The sequence below is a fragment of the Macaca thibetana genome, chromosome 11 (assembly GCF_024542745.1).
Source record: "Macaca thibetana thibetana isolate TM-01 chromosome 11, ASM2454274v1, whole genome shotgun sequence".
NCBI classification, from domain to species: Eukaryota; Metazoa; Chordata; class Mammalia; order Primates; family Cercopithecidae; genus Macaca; species Macaca thibetana.
Window position 1 is genome coordinate 15,007,090 of NC_065588.1, and position 19,997 is coordinate 15,027,086.

The 19,997-nt window shown below is 38.9% G+C and overlaps 1 protein-coding gene across 1 annotated transcript; it reads right to left on the reverse strand.

Annotated features, from left to right (window-relative positions):
* Positions 1-745: 745 nt before the first annotated feature.
* Positions 746-18,915, reverse strand: ART4 (ADP-ribosyltransferase 4 (inactive) (Dombrock blood group)). The gene is made up of 3 exons (XM_050749483.1): positions 18,329-18,915; positions 15,803-16,514; positions 746-4,654 (listed from the first exon to the last, which is right to left on the reverse strand). The coding sequence occupies exons 1-3, from the start codon at positions 18,515-18,517 to the stop codon at positions 4,563-4,565; spliced, it is 993 nt and encodes a 330-aa protein (XP_050605440.1). The 5' UTR covers positions 18,518-18,915; the 3' UTR covers positions 746-4,562.
* Positions 18,916-19,997: the final 1,082 nt, after the last annotated feature.

A 19,997-nucleotide genomic window follows, 5' to 3' on the forward strand; every position in this document is an offset into this window, starting at 1 on the left:
ACACACACACACAGAGGGTGAGAGAGAGGAGAAGGGAGACAGGACTCTCATTTTGCTACTTTTTCTAGACCTATATGTGTCTAGGGTTTCAATCTCCTTTTAGTCTTAGAATTATGTTTCAGAATGTTGCATGCAACAGCTAGGGGGATTCATATGGAAGTGAATGAGACAAAGACCAAGAAAAGTCTTGGTGCAGTCTTTCTGTGAAGTGACTGGAAGAATGGCTGGTGGCAGTTCACAGGAAGTCCTTGCCAGATGCCAGTGGGAATGACAACCAGGGTGTTAGAGATGGGAAGTGCCCACTTCAATAAAGATGAATGGTCTTCAAGTGCTGGTGGCTGTTGTTAGGCTGGTGATCACTTACAGTGTTTCACATTTTCCCACTACTGGGTACCACCAGTCTGACCACTCTAATGACATCATGTCTGCTACTGCCTCTTGGCTTATGGAAATACTGAGGAAAGGCTGTATTTTTTCTCAAACCTATTACTCACATTTAATGTCTCTCAAATACTTTGGTTGTGGGTTCCTCTCATTTTCTCTAATATCCTTCGATTTTTGAAGAACAAAGTGGGGTGGACTCAGGTGTTTCTATGCTATGCCTGGTCTCATTCCTCCTCTAGGCTGTGAACATGGCATGGCCTAGCTGTTTGAATGAAGCATAAGTAGGGAGGAAAAAGTGAACTGCCACACAACAGAACACAACACATGATCATTTACTATTATAAAAAAGGAAATCCTATTCTACTTGTATTTTTTTTCTTTATCAGTTGCCAATGTTTGCTGCATCTTGGTATTTCTGAAAGCACCTAATTCAATAAATGCTTGTTGAATTTTACCAAATCAAGAGCTAGTTCATTCAGTGTAAATCAATTTGATTAATATCATTAGACAACTCAGTACAAGAATCCTGATTCTTCCAGCAAAACAAACTCTACTGAAATTTTCTTTCATTGGATTTTTTTAAAAAAGAGTAAATAGAGGACTTCAGGATAATCTAATAAGCATATTAAAGAGAACACTTTGTTATAAAAATAAAGTATTTCATGGGTTGAGTATTTTTACTTTTTAAATTTTTCCTGTTTCAGTCAGCTTCCTTAGGTTAAACAGTATATTTCTGTACACATCAAAAGGAGAGATGCATGTATTTCTTTAATAAAATTACTATAGGATATAAGTATTCCTTATAGCACAGTCTCTGTTAACAATTGCATGAATTTACACATATTTGAGCATCCACTTTATCTTTGAAAGATATCCCAGCCTAACAAATTTATCCCAGCAGAAATTACAGTGGAATTTCTAAAGCTAGTCTCTAAGAGTCTCTTAGAGTTTCATAAACACGTAACTTAGACTTTGAATCAATTTAAATCAATACTCTATAGACTCCTTGCTCAAAAACTTTGACTATAGGGAGAGACTGAGGGGATGTGAACCATGTACATTTATCCTTAACCAAACTCATGAATCTGCATAATTTTAAGAGAATAGTTTCTGTCTCCAGAGATTTGATCTGTAAAACAGCAGCAGGAGTTAGAACTAAGTTATTTTTTTTTAGAAACTTGGCTATTCCCCTAAGGATCATAATCATGTAAGTCACAGTGTTCTCAAATGTTGGTGTATAGCAGAATCATCTAGAAGACTTATTAAAACAGACTGTTCAATTTCTGATTCTGTAGTCTGGGATTGGGCTCTAAAATTCACATTTCTAAAGGATGCTGTTGCTGCTTGTGCCTGGAGAGTCAACGCTTTAGAATTGTCTTACTCAGAAAATTATGGCTTCTCATTGGAAATCAAATGCTTTTGGCTGACTTTTTAGCTTCACTGAGTGGCTTCCAATTGCCTGTCCAGCCCACATTACCCCTCACTCTCTGCCAGACCTGTCTGCTCCCTGACCTTATGCTGTACATACATCGATCATTCTGTATCTGCTTCTATTTTCTACTTTCCTCTAAATAAAACCTCATCTCTGATAGAAAGTTTTATCTAACCATAGGCCAGAGGAACCACATTTTTGTCTCAGCTCCAAGAATTTAATATTTGGCCTTGTTTTGGGCACTACACACTTGGCACATACTCTTTCTTGTTTTTTTCTCCTTCCGCTCACCCCTTCTCCCAGGCTAGAGCCCTAAGGACTGGTTCAAATGCAGCCTCTTACTTAAAGCCTTCCAGCTGTCTCTTCTTGCCTAGGTTGGAAGAAATCTTTCTTTTGAATTGTTTTGAACAGAAAACTTGATTTTTGCCTTTTTTTTTTTTTTTGGCCTTTCACTTGTGGCTTGCTTATGTTCTTAATTTCTCCCAAGAGATTGTAAACTCATGAGAGATCTAGCCTAGTGTTCTCAACTTTTAATCCCCAAAGTGCTTTGTACATAGTATGGCTCAATACATGCATTTCTATGGCACAGGAAAAATGTACTTAAGATGTTGTTTGGCTTTTCCCAACATAGCATGTCATTACTGACTCATCAATGCTCACTGGAAAAGCTTGCTCCCAGAGCCATGCCCCCAGGACTCTCTACTAGGTAGCCACCAAACTGCCAAAGACCCTATCCTATGCAAGTCACATAAATTGTCTGTTTGTAGAAATTCTTTCTTTTTTTTCTTTTTTTGAGATCGAGTCTCACTCTGTTGCCCAGGCTGGAGTGCAGTGGTGTGAACTTGGCTCACTGCACTACCTCCAGCTCCTGGGTTCAGGCAATTTTCCTGCCTCAGCCTCCCAAGTAGCTGGGATTACAGGCGCACACTACCATGCCTGGCTAATTTTTGTATTTTTAGTAGAGACGGGGTTTCGCCATGCTGGCCAGGCTGGTCTTGAACTCCTGACCTCGTGATCCATCCTCCTCGGCCTCCCAAACTGCTGGGATTACAGGGGTGAACCACCATGCCTGGCAGAAATTATTTCCTTTTATTGACCGTAGAGGCTACTGCGACTAGGTGACAGAGGTGATTTGGCCCTGTTAGTTTCAAATCCCAATGTAAAGAAGGATAGTACAGAGATGCCTGAGCTCCCTGCTGGGTAATTTTATGTAGCTTATTCCCCATTCTGTTTCTTTGATCATGACACAGGCCATTCAGGAAGTCCCATGGAGAGTAAATAGATGGATCGATTTTCAGTTTTGCTGCTTCTTATCCAAATCTCAGAAGGGATAAGGAGCATGGACTTTCAAAATCCAAAATTACAGAGTTAGCCCACATCTTTACTCCATTTAGCCTGATCCCAGGGTCTTTAGTGATCATGATCAGGTTAAACAATCCCTTATGTCTCTACCTAAATTACTACCTGAGGGAAGCGTTAGAGAACATTTCCAGCTATGCAATTCAACAATTTATACTTCTCTGCATCTGCTAGTTTACATGTAATGAGACCTCACGATATCGCTGATATTTGTTTGTAATCAGTGTTTTTTTCCTCTCATAATCTCTGTTAACCTTCACACATACCCTTATGTTTTCCTAATATTTAAATTTGCTATGAAGACTTAAATTTGCCATCAAGTTCTCTATAAATTAACGTATGAGTTTAAATTTTAACTTTTGTAATGTCTTAGGAACATCCATGAACACCCATTAGTGCTGGTGAATGAGATTTCACTAACATCTTTCATTAACTTTCCCTTTTATTTCTCAAGTTTCCATGTGTCTTCTCATCTGAGACCATACTAGCTTGATCTTGAATGCTCATAAAAATATCTGAAGAAAATTCACACCTTGATTAATCTCTGGGGTTCAAAGCTTTTCCGTTGGGTGAAAAATTTGTCCTTTGCTTTCTAACTTGATCTTCTTTGATTTGTTCCTATTTGGAATAACTAAATTATAAAAAAAAGGAAGAGTCCTTGTATTCATTGGAACTCCTTCAACTGCTTGATGCTTCACATAGAAAATCTAATTCAAATTATGCAGGCAAAACCATAAATTATTGATTTATATAATGAAAAATCTTGGAGTATTCAGGTTTAGGCAAAGTTGGATCCAGAGGCTTATACACTCTCATCAGGTCTCAGTTTCTTTTCATTTATCAGCTCTTCCTTTGTTGTGTTAGGTCCTTTCTCAAGGAGGTTCGGTCTCCTCTCCTGGTGGCAGGATCTCTACTGGCAGCTATAAGCTCCTACCCTGCTTTCATTAATATCCATTCAGAAAAGAAGCTCCCATTCCATTTCCAATTGCATTTCCAAAAAAGTACCCTGATTGTATCTTACAGGCTCTGATTGGAACATTTTCTATTCCAGCATGAATCTTTGTGTCCATGAAGAAGAAATATACTGATTGGCTAAGGCCTGAGTTACAGGCCAATCACAGTCAGTGGGCTGAGCCAGCTCTGCATCAGTTGCTAGATGGGCAGAGTGATTTCCCCAAGAGTACTTAGGGTGCTCAGATTGAAATAAGGCAAAGGGGTGCAAGGAAAGGCATAAGAGAATTAACAAAGAGGAGGCCATGTACTGGTTTCAGCAGAAGTATGATGGGATCATCCTTCCTGGAAAACAAATTTCCATTTCTAGCCAAAAGGCCAATAAAAAAGATTTTATTTAAAAAGTTTTTTAAATAAAAGGAGTCACAAGATTCCTTTATACTCGGCTTTTGGAAAAGATGATGACACTGGCCAAAAAGGAGAGAGATGCAATAGCTATAGGATCAGGGATGCATTTCTTGCTGGAAGCTGTAAAAAACAAAACAAAAGTTAGAGATATTTTAGGTAGCAGAGTTTTTTTTTTTTTAAACCACCTCATTTCTCCATTGATCCACTTTCTTAACTTAGAAAATTCCTAATAAAAACATTTGAAGTTAGCTACTTAAAACACATTCTTTTAGATTTTTCGAACATAACTTGCTTATTTTGTAGATGATGAAACAGACACCAAGAGGTTAAAAGATGTACTCCCAGGTAACCCAGCCAGCTGGTGGTAGAGATCTGATTTTCCATCTTTATCATCACCAGCAGCATAATCACTGTTATCATTATCTCCATCTTAATTATCATCATCTTCATCACCATTATGAAAGTTAACGCAAACTGAATGCTGATTTTTTGTGCTAGTATCTATTTTGAGCCCTTGCTATATATTAACTTACTTAAGCCTCACAACAAACCTATGACATTTTTATTGTCATTATCCTTGGTTTTTAGTTGATGAGATTGTGACACAGAGATGTGAAAAAACTTGCCAGTGTCACACATCTCGTAAGTAGTGTAGGCACCATTCAAATTTGGCCAGTTTGTCTCAATTCTGCATTCTTAACCACTAAACTGTTTGTCTGTGTATTACATGTCCATCCATAGAATTTTTCATTACAAGGTGAGCAACAAATATTCACATAGTCCTGTTTCGAGTGTGTGTGTGTATGTGTGTGTGTGTGTGTGTGTACTACACATATACACCTTTCACAGGAAATGTGGGACAGGTTAGCAGTCAGTTCGGTGTGGAAGCAAAACTGGAAAATAAAAAAAAAAATTGTCAGATATAACTAATAATTGACCATACAATGGGATGGGGACTGAAATGAGATGGGAGATGGAAACCCCGTAAAGAATAGTCTAAATAAAGACTGGAATCTCTTTTCAGCCAGTCTTCACTGATTGTTTCAGGTAGAAAAGATGTTTCTGGGAGGAAGAGATTCAACTCTAATTGCCTCAATATTTGCTCATATTCTTTGATAGGATAACCAGATGAGGGAGAAATGCATTTCTACTATTTTCACACTCTGTCTGTCTGTCTGTCTGTCTGTCTGTCTGTCTGTCTATCTATCCATCTATCTATCTATCTATCTATCTATCTATCTATCTATCTATCTATGAGTTTTTTGGAATTTCTATATAGGAATGTGTGTGTGTGTGTGTATACAAGTAGAAATTCAAGACAGAAAAGACAGAAATTTACTCTGTGTGTGTGTGTGTATGTGTGTGTGTGTGTGTATATATATACACACACAATAATTAGTAATTTCTGTCTTATTTTTTTGAGATGGAGGTCTCACTCTGTCACCCAGGCTGGAGTAGATACAGTAATTTTCAACACCTCAATTTTCACCAATAAGAGTTGGCAAGGAAAATTAAGAGCATACATCTTTCTAAACTTTTGTCAAAGTTTGTGTTAAAATCAAATTATGTGAATCCCTATAGAGACCTAGGAAGCATTAATACTGCTTTAGCAGATCAGTCATTAGAATGGTTCTCAAACGATTTTTTTTCCTCTTTATTGAGGCTAAAGATCAGAAGGATTTTCAGTCCCACCCTTTCCCAGTATTTAGAGAGCTTAAGGGTCTCTCTTAGGCCACACAGTCAGCGACAGAACCAGTATTTAACCTAGAGCGTCTGATTCAAGAGATTATATGTTGAGCTTCCTGGAATGTAAATGGCAGTTCTGAATCCTCACTGTATTTGACCTATCAACCATATTTATGATAGTGAATCACTCCATCTTCCTTGCTACTTACTCTTCACTTTGCTCTTAGGACACCAACTCTATCGGTTTTCTCCTTCCTCACTGGCCATTCCTTCTCCATCTTTTTTTTTGAGATGGGTCTTGATCTGTCACCCAGGCTAGAGTATAGCAGTGCGATCTCTGCTAACTGCAACATTGGCCTCCCTGGCTCAAGTGATTCTTCCACCTCAGGCTCCCAAGTAGCTGGGACTACAGGCGCACGCCACCATGCCTGGCTATTTTTTTGTATTTTTGGTAGAGACAGGGTTTTACCATCTTGCCCAGGCTGGTCTCGAACTCCTGAGTTCAAGCAATCTACCTACCTCAGACTCCCAGAGTGCTGGGATTACAGGTGTGAGCCAACACACCCAGCCTCTCCATCTTCTTTGTACTTGACCTTTTAAAATGGCAGTGTACTGAGGTTTGGTCCTTGGACATTTTCTCTCCTTTATTTACACACTTTTGTGGGGAGTTCATCCAGTCTCATGGCTTTAAATAGCACCGATCACCCACTGACCTCAAATTTATCTTTCCATCCTGGGTCACTCCTCGGAATTCTACACTCATGCATCCAACTATCCACTCAACACTTCTGCTTGGGTTACTATTGCACAGCTCAGATATAACGTGTCAAATACCAAACTCCTGCTCTTAAATCTACTCCATCCCCAGGCTTCTCCGTCTCAGTGAGTGCCACCTGCATCCTTTCAGTTACTCTAGCCAAACCTTGGAGTCATCCTTCACTCTTCTTTTTCCCTCACTCTTCACTTCCAGTGTGTCAGGACCTCCTCTTGGCTCTGAATCTGGTCAAACCTTACTGCCTCCACTCTACCACCTTCATCTGTCATGTGAATGATCGAAATAGCCCCCTATTTGGTTTCTCTGCTGACCTCATTACAGTTTATTCTCTACTGGGCTGCTAGATCAGTTTTGACACAATCTTCTATGTTCTCTGCCCAAAACCTCTCAGTGGTATCCTGTCTAAGAGGAAAAGTCAAAGTCCTTACAACTGCCTTCAAGGTCCTATGTGATCAAATCTACATCATCTTCTGTCTTCACTTTCTACTACTTTTCTCTCATTCATTCCCATACACTGGCGTCCTTGGTGTTGCTTCTAACTTGGGGCATTTGCACTTGCTGTGATCTCTTCCTGGAATGCTCTTTCCTCAGATATTCATGGGACTGGCTCTCTCATCTCCTTTCAACCTTGGCTCAAATGTCATCCTCTCAGTGAAGTTTTCCCTGATCACCCAGTTTAATATTACCACTCCCTCCCATGGTGTTCCCTATCTCCTTACTCTGCTTTATTTTTCACCTTAGTACCTAACGCCTACCAGCTACGACATAATTTACTTCTTTATTTTGTTTTTCTGCCTCACATCAATAGAATGTAAATCCCCAAAGGGCAGAGATTTTCACCTATTTCCTTCCCTACACCTAGGATAGTGCCTAGAACATAGCCAGTGCCCAATAAATAATGATTTGTTGAATGAATGAATGATAGCTGCTATTAGGAAGATGCCCAAATAAGAGACAAACATAGAGGCACTACTGTCTTGTAATCATACTCATTCTTCAACAAAATTCATAAGCCCTCTTTATAATAATTAGGATGTTAAAAGTAGCTTCCTTTTAATTTTATGTCAGGTTAAAGTAACTAACTCTGTTGATACTTTTTCTTTATCTCTTGTATGGCCATTATCATTTCTACCCGGCATTGTTATCATTATTATTGTTAGATGGACCATATATTTAGGAAAATAAATGAAAGACAGCTGTGCATTAAATTAATTACAAACTGAAAAGTGTTTTATTTGAGGATACCTCACATTTTTTTTTACTTTTGTAGTTGTCTTTAGTTTTGTATTTGACTGTCTCTTCAAAGCTTTTAATTTTCTCTTTACCTTTTTACAGTATTTTTTTAAAATTGGAGAACGTGATCCATTGACGGGTTGTGACATCAGCTTAGGAGGTCGTAGTCGTCATTGTTGAATAATGTAATAAAATAGGTTAGAATGGAAAACACTAGCATTACACTGCCTGTGAAAAGGATAAATGTTGTATTTTATGAATATGTGTGTATTTGCATATTTATGTGTGTGTGAACTGACTTATAATGTAAATAGTCACAGTCAAGAAGCTTAAAAGTAATGGCAGTTTCTCAGTTATATTTGCTGAAGAATGAATGAATCCCCTGAAACCAGTCTGTGGAGAATACCGTCCTGGAATTCTCATTAGAAAACATGGGGAAGGATCCTATTTTTGTCATTTGTAAACTGTGAATAATTTTACGCAAATCACTTAAGCTCTCTGAATCTCAGCATTCACATCAGCACAGCGGAGTCAATAACCTGACTTACAGGGTGGTTGTAAAACCTAAACAGATAACGGGTGTCAAAGCATTTTGTAAACTAAACTGCTAAACAAATATCATTTTATCAGCGTATTATAACCTGATTTTGGTCATCTCTGCCTTAGGGTAGAAAGTCTGGAAGAAATACAGATTATAATGATTATAACTTCTATTGCATGGAATCTGAATCTGAATTTTATCAGACTGTTCAGAAGTAAATAGTCTCTTAAAAAACAGAAAAAGGCAAAACTGATGTGCACTATATCAAGTTAATCTAGTGTTTGAGGCAAATGCTATCTATAGCCTCTTTCTGTCAAAATGCAAGGAGCATGACTGTTAATATTTTAGAATATTACCTAGCAAAAACTTAGCACCCGAAAATGAAAAGCATTATTCCTTCTGCCTCTTCCTTTGTTTCTCTTCTTACTATCAATTTCACTGAAGCACATGTTTGTGCCATTAAGCCATTATCCCACTTCCATGTGCAAAGTACTTTCCCAGAGTTTCTCAGTTGTGTTTGAGAGGATGCAGAGACACCAATGCTATCACAGCATTCCCACAAGGTGAGTATCACTTCCATTTTATAAATGAAGAAACAGGCTCAGAGGTTAAGTCATTTGCACAAGGCCGCCTAGCTGCTAACATATGCCCAAATCTTTCTGGCTCCAAAGTTTATTCACTTTCCACCATGCCGTGTGGTCTCCCAAATTCATTCAATGACTCATTCTTTCATCCATTTATCTGAGACAGGCACTCTACTTCAAGGTCATTGTGATGCCACAAATAGGGTAAACTAATTTTAGATAATTGAAGCCCAGAGTAAAAGAAAACGGGAAGAAATAGAAATCTAATAAAATAAACAATAATAATGGTAATAGTAATAGTATCTCAAAAGTTTTGAGTACTTACATTTGTCAGATACTGTTCTAAGAGATTTTACATGCATTCATTCATTTTCTCCCCACCAGAATCGTACAGGTTTTTAAAAAGTGAAGTTTACATGTAAAACCAGGCTGACTGCAAACAATTGCCTATATTTTTCTAGAAACATGTTAAGAATTTTGATTATGTGAAACATTTTAACAAATAAATCCCTGTTCTTTGTGAATCCAACGATATAGAACAGAGCATGTATTTGTGTGTCTACAGATTTTTGGCGTAGGTTATTTTGCTGAAGGAAGCAAGATTAAGGGCAAATAACTAACATTCTGTTAACATATTCTGAGTCTTCCAATGGGCATGAAAACACCTGTTTCTATGGCAACGAGTATAGGTCATGTGAGGGATGATAGAATAATTAGAGGGGAAAGTGAAAGCTGTTAGTTTAGAATGACAATTTTTTTCTTTTGCAAATTTACTTCCTAAAATTGTATAATGCTATTAATTTGATCTCTTGTCTCTCTAAAAGCAACCGATTCCTGGAAACTCTTTAAACTTGAGTCACGAGTTAACAGGACTGATTTTAGCATAAATTGAAGGACTGGGGAAGCTATGCTCTTTAATATACTGTCTCTTCTTTGGGAGAATTACGGTATGCTGGCTGGGTAATTTTAAAGGTCTTCATGTGGTCTTTCCAGTATCATGTCTGTCAGATCGAGAGGGAACAGGAGAGAAAACATAATTCACTTGGCTTATAGGGACTTCTGGGGACACAGAATAGCCTGTGGCTCCTGCTCATGAAACAAAACAAGGCTGAAAGAATGAGAAACAGCGTCCAGAGAAGATTTCAGTTTCATGAGGAGTTAGGTATCAGTGCTCCAGAACACCATCTGTGAATTCCCTAGGCTGGGATTAGTGGAGCAGTGAAGTGGGAAATAGCAGCTATCTAGAAAGTCAGGTTTGGGGAGAGTCTGCTGACCTCACTTCCTCCCTGTTAAGGACCCCAGATAAGACAAACACACTACCTCCTTCCTCTTATTGTTCATGTATGGATCAGTCCGATACTGCTCCACAATGTTGGGGTAAGTACTACTTATCAAGAAATGACTTTCTGGCCGGGCGCGGTGGCTCAAGCCTGTAATCCCAGCACTTTGGGAGGCCGAGACGGGCGGATCACGAGGTCAGGAGATCGAGACCATCCTGGCTAACACGGTGAAACCCCGTCTCTACTAAAAAAATACAAAAACTAGCCGGGCGAGGTGGCGGGCGCCTGTAGTCCCAGCTACTCTGGAGGCTGAGGCAGGAGAATGGCGTGAACCCGGGAGGCGGAGCTTGCAGTGAGCTGAGATCCGGCCACTGCACTCCAGCCCGGGCGACAGAGCGAGACTCCGTCTCAAAAAAAAAAAAAAAAAAAAAAAAAAAAAAAAAAAAAAAAAAAAAAAATGAAATGACTTTCTGATGTTCCTTAGCTTATGGATTGAGAGAAAAACAAAGAAACAAACAACAATCAACACTGTAGCGAATCACTGAAAACATTCTGAAGGCAATCAAACTTTTTTTTTTTTTTTTTTTTTTTGAGACGGAGGCTCACTCTGTTGCCCAGGCTGGAGTGCAGTGGCGCAGTCTCGGCTCACTGCAACCTGTGGTCCTGGGTTCAATCGATTCTCCTGCCTCAGCCTCCTGAGTAGCTGGGATTACAGGTGTGTGCCACCATGCCTGGCTAATTTTTGTATTTTTAGTAGAGATGGGGTTTCACTATGTTGGTCAGGATGGCCTCGATCTCCTAACCTTGTGATCCACCTGCCTCGGCCTCCCAAAGTGCTGAGATTATAGGCTTGAGCCACTGCACCTGGCCGGCAATCAAACATTTTTTAAATCAGAAGAGGTAGATATTGTGTACTGTCCAAGACCGTATTCAGTAGTGCCCCCTTATCCTTAGTGCATACATTCCAAGACATTCAGTGGATGCCTGAAACTACAGGTAGTACTGAACCCTATGTTATTTTCCTGTACATATACCACCAATGATAAAGTTTGAAGTGTGGCAGCAAAACTAGCATGAATTTCTTTTTCCTTCTTCACAATTCCACAGGTAGAAGATTCATTTTTACTGTAGATCTTAGCAGCCTCAGCATACAATTTTTTCTTTTTTTCTATTAAGTCGAGAACTTTAAACTTTTCATTCAAAGGAGGCACTTCCTCTTGGGCATATCTGAATCGCCAAGATCACTATTCTTGCACTTTGGGGCCATTATGAAACAAAATGAAGGTCACTTGAAAACAGACACTGCAATACTGAAACAGCAGATCTTATAACCGAGAAGGCTACTAAGTGACTCACAGTGTAGACTGTGGATCCCCCAAACAAATGGATGATTCACATCCCGAGAGGGAAGGCACAAGATTTCATCACACCACTCAGAATGGCATACAATTTAAAACTTAGGAATTATTTATCTTTGGAATTGTCCATTTAATATGTTCTATGGGTAACTGAAACCACAGAAAGCAAAACCATAGGTAAGGGGGCACTACTGCAATTTTTTGCCCTCAACTAAATGACTGTGATGCCAACTAGCCAATGGCAGATGAGGCTTAAGTAGGTCAGGTGGAACCAGAGGATGGAGCAGCCTTCTCTGCAACCCTTAGTCAGAGTCTGGGGTCAAAGGAAGAAAGGCATCCCTGCAATGTGAGCTTATTCCTTTCCCTCTTTTACCTTCTCAGATAGTTTCATAGCTGTGGAGGGTGAGAAGATGCTCCAATTCCAGCTCTTGGCTGATTATATGATGCCTCTGACCTATCTCTTCCCTCTTCACTTCAATTTATAAAGAAAATATTATCCTCCATGATCAGTGGTATTTTTTATTCTGCCATTTACAAGCTTTGCCGCATGGCCACACAAGCTTCTAATTGATAAATTTCTGAGAAAAATTTAGTTATGGTAACTCACAGTGCAAGTGACCATGTCGATCATTTACATTGTGACAACAGCTTACTTTTGACTAGCAGTTGAAGCTTCTAGAATATTTTCCCTTCTTCAAATATTGGAACTGTTTTTAATTAATTGTGTTATATGGTAATGTGGTCTAAGGCTTAGATTGCTTAGAGATGTAAAAGGGAATGCTTCATTCATTCACCATTCAACAAAATAGGCTGGGCACTTCTATGTGCCAGAGGACTGAAGTTAGTAATAGCTAACACTAATTTACTATTACTATATGCTATATAATATAATAATAATTTTATTTATTTATTTTTCTTTTAAGATGGAGTCTCTCTCTATCACCCAGGCTGGAGTGCAGTGGCATGATCTCAGCTCACTGAAACTTCTGCCTCCTGGGGTCAAGTGATTCCACTACCTCAGCCTCCCTAGTAGCTGGGACTACAGGTGTGCACCATGATATCCAGCTACTTTTTGCATCTTTTTTGTAGAGATGAGGTTTCACCATGTTGGCCAGACTTGTCTCAAACTCCTGGCCTCAATTGATCCACCTGCCTCGGGCTCCCAAAATGCTGGGATTATGGGTGTGAGCCACCACACTTGGCCAATAATTTTACATTTTTTTTTCATTTTCACAAAAGTCTTCTGAGGTTCTGTTATGATGATTATTAGGTAGATGAAAAAACTTGGAGTTTAAGCAACTTGACCAAGAACACATAGCTATTAAGTGGTACAGTGGGATATAAATTCAAACAGAGTGGGTCTGGGCTCAAACTGCCTGCCTGCCTAGCTCTCAAATATTCTGTGGTCAAGTTCCTGACCACAGGGAGCTTACAGAGCAATACAAGATTATTGATTCCCTTAAGTGTGATTTGTGATTCCAAATATTTCATTAAGACCAACCCAACTTTCAGAATTTAGTGATATATGTGGCTATCCCAGCTAAACCTTAACTCAAAACTAAGTTAAAGTTACATTTGAGTAGTTTCGCCATAGGAAAGCAAAGATTGATTTGGGTGGGGGTGTCCTGAAATATTTTTCTTTGAGGTTTATAGAGCGGCAGAATGTGAGTAATAGTTTATATTATATACTCCTCTCCCATAGTTTCCCACTCAATGCTTGATATAAGTCTTCTGTAATTTTTCTTTGAATATATTTTACTGTGCTTACTATCCTAGTGAAGAATTATATGCCCTAAATTCATGATGAGAATGAAGTAATCATATCGTAGTCAGGTGTAGTTCTAAAGAATCCTGGAACCTGGCTATGAATGTTTTGGTTTATTATCAAAATCTCACTGTTTTCTTCATATTCTACTATAGTTTTTCATCCTCTACAAACACTAATCTCCTGTGTCTGTGGGGCAGATACTCATTTCACTCGTTTTGCTGCCATGCTTCCAAGGGGAAATGTGAGGAGATGACAGTATTAATAGGTCTCCTCTCCCTGTTCTGTATTTATAGCTAGGACAGAGTAAGCAGATTCTAGACCTCAGTCTAGATGCCAGTTTGAACACCTTTGCAACACTACCACTCCGAAATGTTGAGAAATGCTGAGAGCCTGAATTATAAATCATAGCAATAATGATAGAGCGAAGACAAATTTGGGGATATATTGAAGGTAGACCCTGCAACTGGGTTGCAGCTAACTGTGAGTGTGAATAAATTTATATATTAATAAAGACAGTCTTTTTTTTTTTCCTGAATCTAACAGAGCACAGGATTTGCTACACAACTACCCCTCCATGAAATGACTAGGTGGCAACATAAAATTCGATCAGCCATGTTTTTCTTAAAAAAAGTTTAACGTTTTTTTTTGTATTTTGATATTTCTAATGTTTCCTACTTCAGTTCATTTTTCACAATATCATCAGAGCCCTTTCTAAGATGTTGATCAAATTGATTTCTACTCCTTAAAACTTCTAATGACTTCTTATTACCTACAGCATAAAATTAAAAGGTCCTTAGCACAAAATACAAGACCTTTTATAATAATGCCCTGTCAGAATTCTCCCACCTGGATAAATCCCCTCCTCCCTTCCTACTCCTATTCTTTTCCCATATCCTACACATCCTACATACCAGCCACCCAGAATTTCAGAAGACACCAGGCTGTTTGAAATCCTTGTGATTAACATATGCTGTGTCTTAGTCTGTTTTCTGTTACAATAACAGAGTATCACAGACTGGGTAATCTGTAAAGAAAATAAATATACTTCTCATAGTTCTGGAGGATGGGAAGTCCAAGAGCATGGCTCCAGCATCTAGTGAGGGCCTTTGTGTTATACCATAACATGGTGGAAGAGAAGGGGGCACACAAGACAGAGAGACGCACCAGTGATCAGACTGTCTTTACAATAACATACTCTCACAATAACTAACCTGCTCACATGATAACAACATTAATCCATTTATCCAATCATCTCTTATTAGGAAAGATCCAATCATCTCTTATTAGAGCCCATTTCATGACACTGTTGCATTGGAGATTAAGCTTCCAACACAGGAACTTATTGGGAGACACATTCAAACCACAGCAAGCTATTCTCTGCTTAAAATGACTTTTCTTTCATTGAAAACTGCCATTCTCATGACAAGTCTCCTGTGGCTCTCTATTATGAAGCCTTCCTCACTGTTCCTGGAGAGAATGAGTAGCTTCCTGCACTGAGCAGCCACAGCTATTGCTTAAATATTTGGTATATTAGTACTTCTGAGTGTATACATTTGTTCATATTTCCATTTCTCATTAGACTAAAAATCCTCCTAGGTTATTATTTTGCTTTATTCATTCTGTATTTCCAGGGCCCCCATCACAATAGAAGATGGTTAATGAACAGAAAATTAATGAATAAATATCTTGCCTCTTGCTTTGCTTTTAGAACTCCTATCCATGTAATGACGATGACAAAAACAATGAGTTTGAGGGAGAAGTTAAAAGTGCTATCTTTATGCTCCACCTTCCAGTCAAGCTTTACTCTGTCTGTCTGCAATTTTCTACACAATAATTTCATTGCAAAACTTATTGTCCTAGAGGTAATGGAGCAGGAAGAAAAGAGAAGAAGCCAATAAAGTGGCTTTCTCTAATCTGTCAGTTCCATCATTACTGAAGGCCAGTTTTCATGTTTTTGGTCTTTCCCCTCAAGCCCACTGAGAAAAAATAACTTTTATAAAAGAGCAGTGGTCTGTAAATGGCCTCAATTTAGATAAAGAATACCTTTTAGCAGCTGACAGTTGTACGTGCTCAGGTTTCCAGTTGACCTCAACTGCAACCAGTTTCCTCTTGGGTGGGAGCTCATATTTATAACTTTGAACAACTCATAGGGAGGGATCAAGACTTCCTTCTTGAGGGAGAAGTATTGTACAGGTGCACCCAGGCATGTGAATATGGTAAATAGTGTCTGGTTCCCAAACTCCTGTGCCTCTTCTTTTAGGAGGGATGTGGAGAGGAATTGGCCAAATCGAATGGTGGCACCTGTGTAGGCACTGAAGTGGACATCCTTCGTCCTATAATGCACCTCATAGCACAGAGGAGTGCCATTCTTCATGACGCTGTCTTTCCTCAGCAGCTGGACTGCTGTGGTGAGGTAGTAGTGTAAATATTTGAATTGGAATGAACGTTCATACTGCTGTGGAGCCCTGGCAACATAGGCCACGGCTCTAGTAAAGTTAGAACGAACATTGCTGTTCAATGTATAAAACAAAATAGCCACAGCATGCGTGGTAGTCATGTTCTGGGGTAGAACTTTTCCTTGGTTAAGCCAGGTTAAGTGAGCTTTTTGCCACATCCCAAAGTAATTCTTCTGGGCTTCTATGTCTTTTGTGAAATAATCCCCTTGAGTTAGTTTCTCCATAACCTCTTTGCTACAGCCTTGGTACTGATCATCAAAGGAACCTGGCGCGAAGTCAAAGTCGATTTTCATCGCAACCTATAAAAAAATAAAAATCTTGAGTTTAATTTTTCAAATGAGATGGTGAATGTGGTTGCAGATTTGCTGTACTCTATAAGGCCAAGTCTTCTCCTGGAAACCAATATTTGCTGAAGTAAGTTTCACTGAAAATCATTACACTGTTCCAATCCTTCCTGTGTCAATGACCTGTGCTAGAGATTGAATTTGGTTTGATAAATAAATTACTGAAAACTTGAAAAACTCATCTCCCCAGAGAGGGAGTAACTCTTTTAACATCAATAAAATCACAGCATGTTTGCATATTAAGTACTTTGAAGAAAAAATTCATAATCTTATAGTTTAATTATACTTTCTGTTTCCTCTGCTTTCCCCCCTTTCTATTCTCTCAGTAGTGTTTTCAAAAATATCACTTTTATGAATGCCCAAAACCTATATTAAATCCTTGAACTTTATCCTTAAGCTATGAATAGTACTGGGGGGGCTCTCGTAAATAACAACCTTCTTGTCTACCCAGGTTCTGAAAACACTGATAATAAAAATAGCAAAATACGAAAGCCAAAATGTCTGTTTTCTTACTGAATAAGGGCACGCTACAGTAGTCACATCGTTAGGTCTGATGGCAAGTGGCTTGTTAAGAACAAATTCCAGAATGGGACTGACTCATTTGCAGGCAGTACTGAACTGGGACCTGCCCAGGTAAGATTCTTGTCATGGGGAAACAGAGAACTGATGCCCTTTGCCATCAGGCTAACTCGCAGGAGGAAGAAGAGCAGAGCCAAACTCAGCACACCCAGTTGTTTTTTCCCATGCTGCCAGTGGAGTACATTTGTCCACCTCGGGGAGAGCAGAGTGAGTCAAGGGTTGGACAGTGGCCAGGAATGTGCCCAGGCAAGTCCCTCCCCTTCTGGCAAAGGACATTCCTTTCTAATGGGTGGCCAACAGAATGTTATTTATTGACATCTGGTGCATGTTAAACTGAAGTGACAGATTTGAATAGAAGTCCACAGAATATCATCGGTCTATCATTTAGAGCCATATGTAAATTATATAAATTCTAAAACATTTCTTTCTTGGCAAAGAAATGGTGTTTTCCTAATAAACAGTGCTCATTAAGGGACATGTTAAAGGATCACATTCCATCCAGTCAATATTAAGCATGTTGGAACTGGAACTTAAAGAACATCCCATTTGGTATTTTTACTGTGTTATTTATAAAGAGACATCAGCTAGTTTGTAAACTAGAACACATTTTTAAGACTGATTAAACGATTTTAACCAATTACTCTTCACAACAGGTATTAAAATAGGTCTACGGTATCTGTTTAAGCCAAGCCAAGCCAAACCAAACCAAACCAATAACATAATGTTCTGTCAACTGTCATGAGGAACTCCGAAACTTTGTTAATATGTTACTAGATCTCAAATATGCACTCTGTCATCTCTTGACATTAGGTTGTTTTTTTGTTACACAGATCTTTATTAGAATACTTAAAACTTAAGTCAATCTGTATGATAGAGTTTAAAGCCAAATAGACTTGGTTTATTTTGCATTGTTTTGTACTATGGAAGCAATATTTTACTTAATTTTTACAGTGGATCAAGAAAATAACTTTATGCCACTAGCATCCATAATGTCACGTGTACAAACAATGAAGGATTCTACAATTTTAATAATTGTTTTCAACACTCTTTACTAACATGATTTGTTAAAATGTCGGAATGAAACTAGAAACTGAATGCCTAAGGTCTGGGCCATCTAAAGGCTGTGGCCAGGTGAATGCTCTGTTGAAGCACTGATCATAAAGAGATCACCTCCTCAATTGTCCCCCTACCTCAGAACCGTCTGTGGGTCTCTGCAGGCCAGAGAGGAGCAGCAGGAATGGCAGCAGGCCTCCAAGGAGCCAGATTCTTATCACTGTAGGAGCTGCAGTAGTTGGGAGAAGAATCTTCTTGCATCTGTTCATCAATGGACCCCATTTGCTTGTATCACAAGTGCTTCTCCTTTGCCCTTGCATCTTCATCCTGAGATGAATTCTCAGCGTTCTCTCTTGAGGTTTTCGTTCGGTCTCAGCAGGAACCTTTTTTGCTTTTGTCTATGCTGAGCAACTTCTGTTGCCCACCAACAACTAATAGCTTGTCTGAGGGAAGAAATCAACTCCAACTTCTTTGCAAAACTGAAATCTCTGTGAAATAGCCAGATGTGTGCACCAAATAAGGGTTTCTAAAGAGAACCCAAGTTACTTTTCAATTAAAAAAAAAAATCTCTGATCTAGTCTGTTTTCAGGGGAATGCCAAAGTCCTGTTAAGTGTCAGACTCAGCAGTTCAGCCTTCCCTTTCCCAGCCAAACAGGAAAAAGCATGCTCTGTCCAGTGTCTGGGGCCAAGTAGCTTTATCTGGAGCCCCAGGCTTCCATCAAAGCTGATAAGATTGGCATGCGCAGGGCAGCTGGGAACGCGCCACCTCAAGGTGGGTGTCTATAGGCTCATCTGGCACTGCTGATAGGCCCTGCCCAGGACGGGCTGTCACAGAGCTAACTGTGTTTTAGGGTAATTGTCAAAAAGAAGGCGCTCTGTACTGCTTTTCCCTGGCACCTTTGAAATTCTCCAATCCAGAGATTGTACCTCTGGGTTCAAAGCTCTTCCCCCATTTTCACTTCTGAAGATATCAGGCTGTCTGTCCACACAATCCCAGTCTCCAGCGAATCTTAATGATGACTGTCAGGGGACCGTTTATGTAGAGCTGACATAAGTAAAAATAGGGTCCACTGTGCAAACTTAATCCAGCAGAGTTCTATTAAGCACTCTCTTTTAGGTACTACCCTTTCTAGTCTGAACATCCTTCCTCTCTTCCCAACCCTTGATAAAATTATATTTTCTTGCAGATATTTTGTATTTATACTCTGGATTCATTATTTAAGAAACTAAAAGTTAGCAATCCTTGATAATTGTTTTTCTTGCAAATATTTACTTCTGGATTCAATTTTTAACTTTTAAGGTAAACTAAATGCTGTTCTTAAGTATTCTAGTATTTTTTGGCAACCTAAATCTTTTTTAATCTAAATTTTCTGATGATCATAGCAGTTCTGCCTCATTAACAAATATTCAGAATATTTAGAAAGCACAAAGGAGAAAAAATTACACATAACTCATCAGTTGGAGAAAGCCACTAATTAGGGTCTGGGTTTTGATGTATACACCCTTAGACATACACACACACACGTTTCTAGAACTAATATAGTATGCAGTTTTGCATACTGTTTATTCCCCTTAATATTTTTTTGTAAGCATGTCCCTATATAATTTAATACCATTGAAACATATTTTTCAAAAAAGGTTCACTGTATTCCATTATATAGGTGCTGCCACATAATGGAATAGCATGGGTGGATCCACAGACTGTACAGTCTCAGAAAAAGATTGATAAGTGACTAGAACATGGACTCTTGAATAAGACATCTCAGTTCAATTCCTGGTACTCCCTCTTCCTAAATGTATGATCTT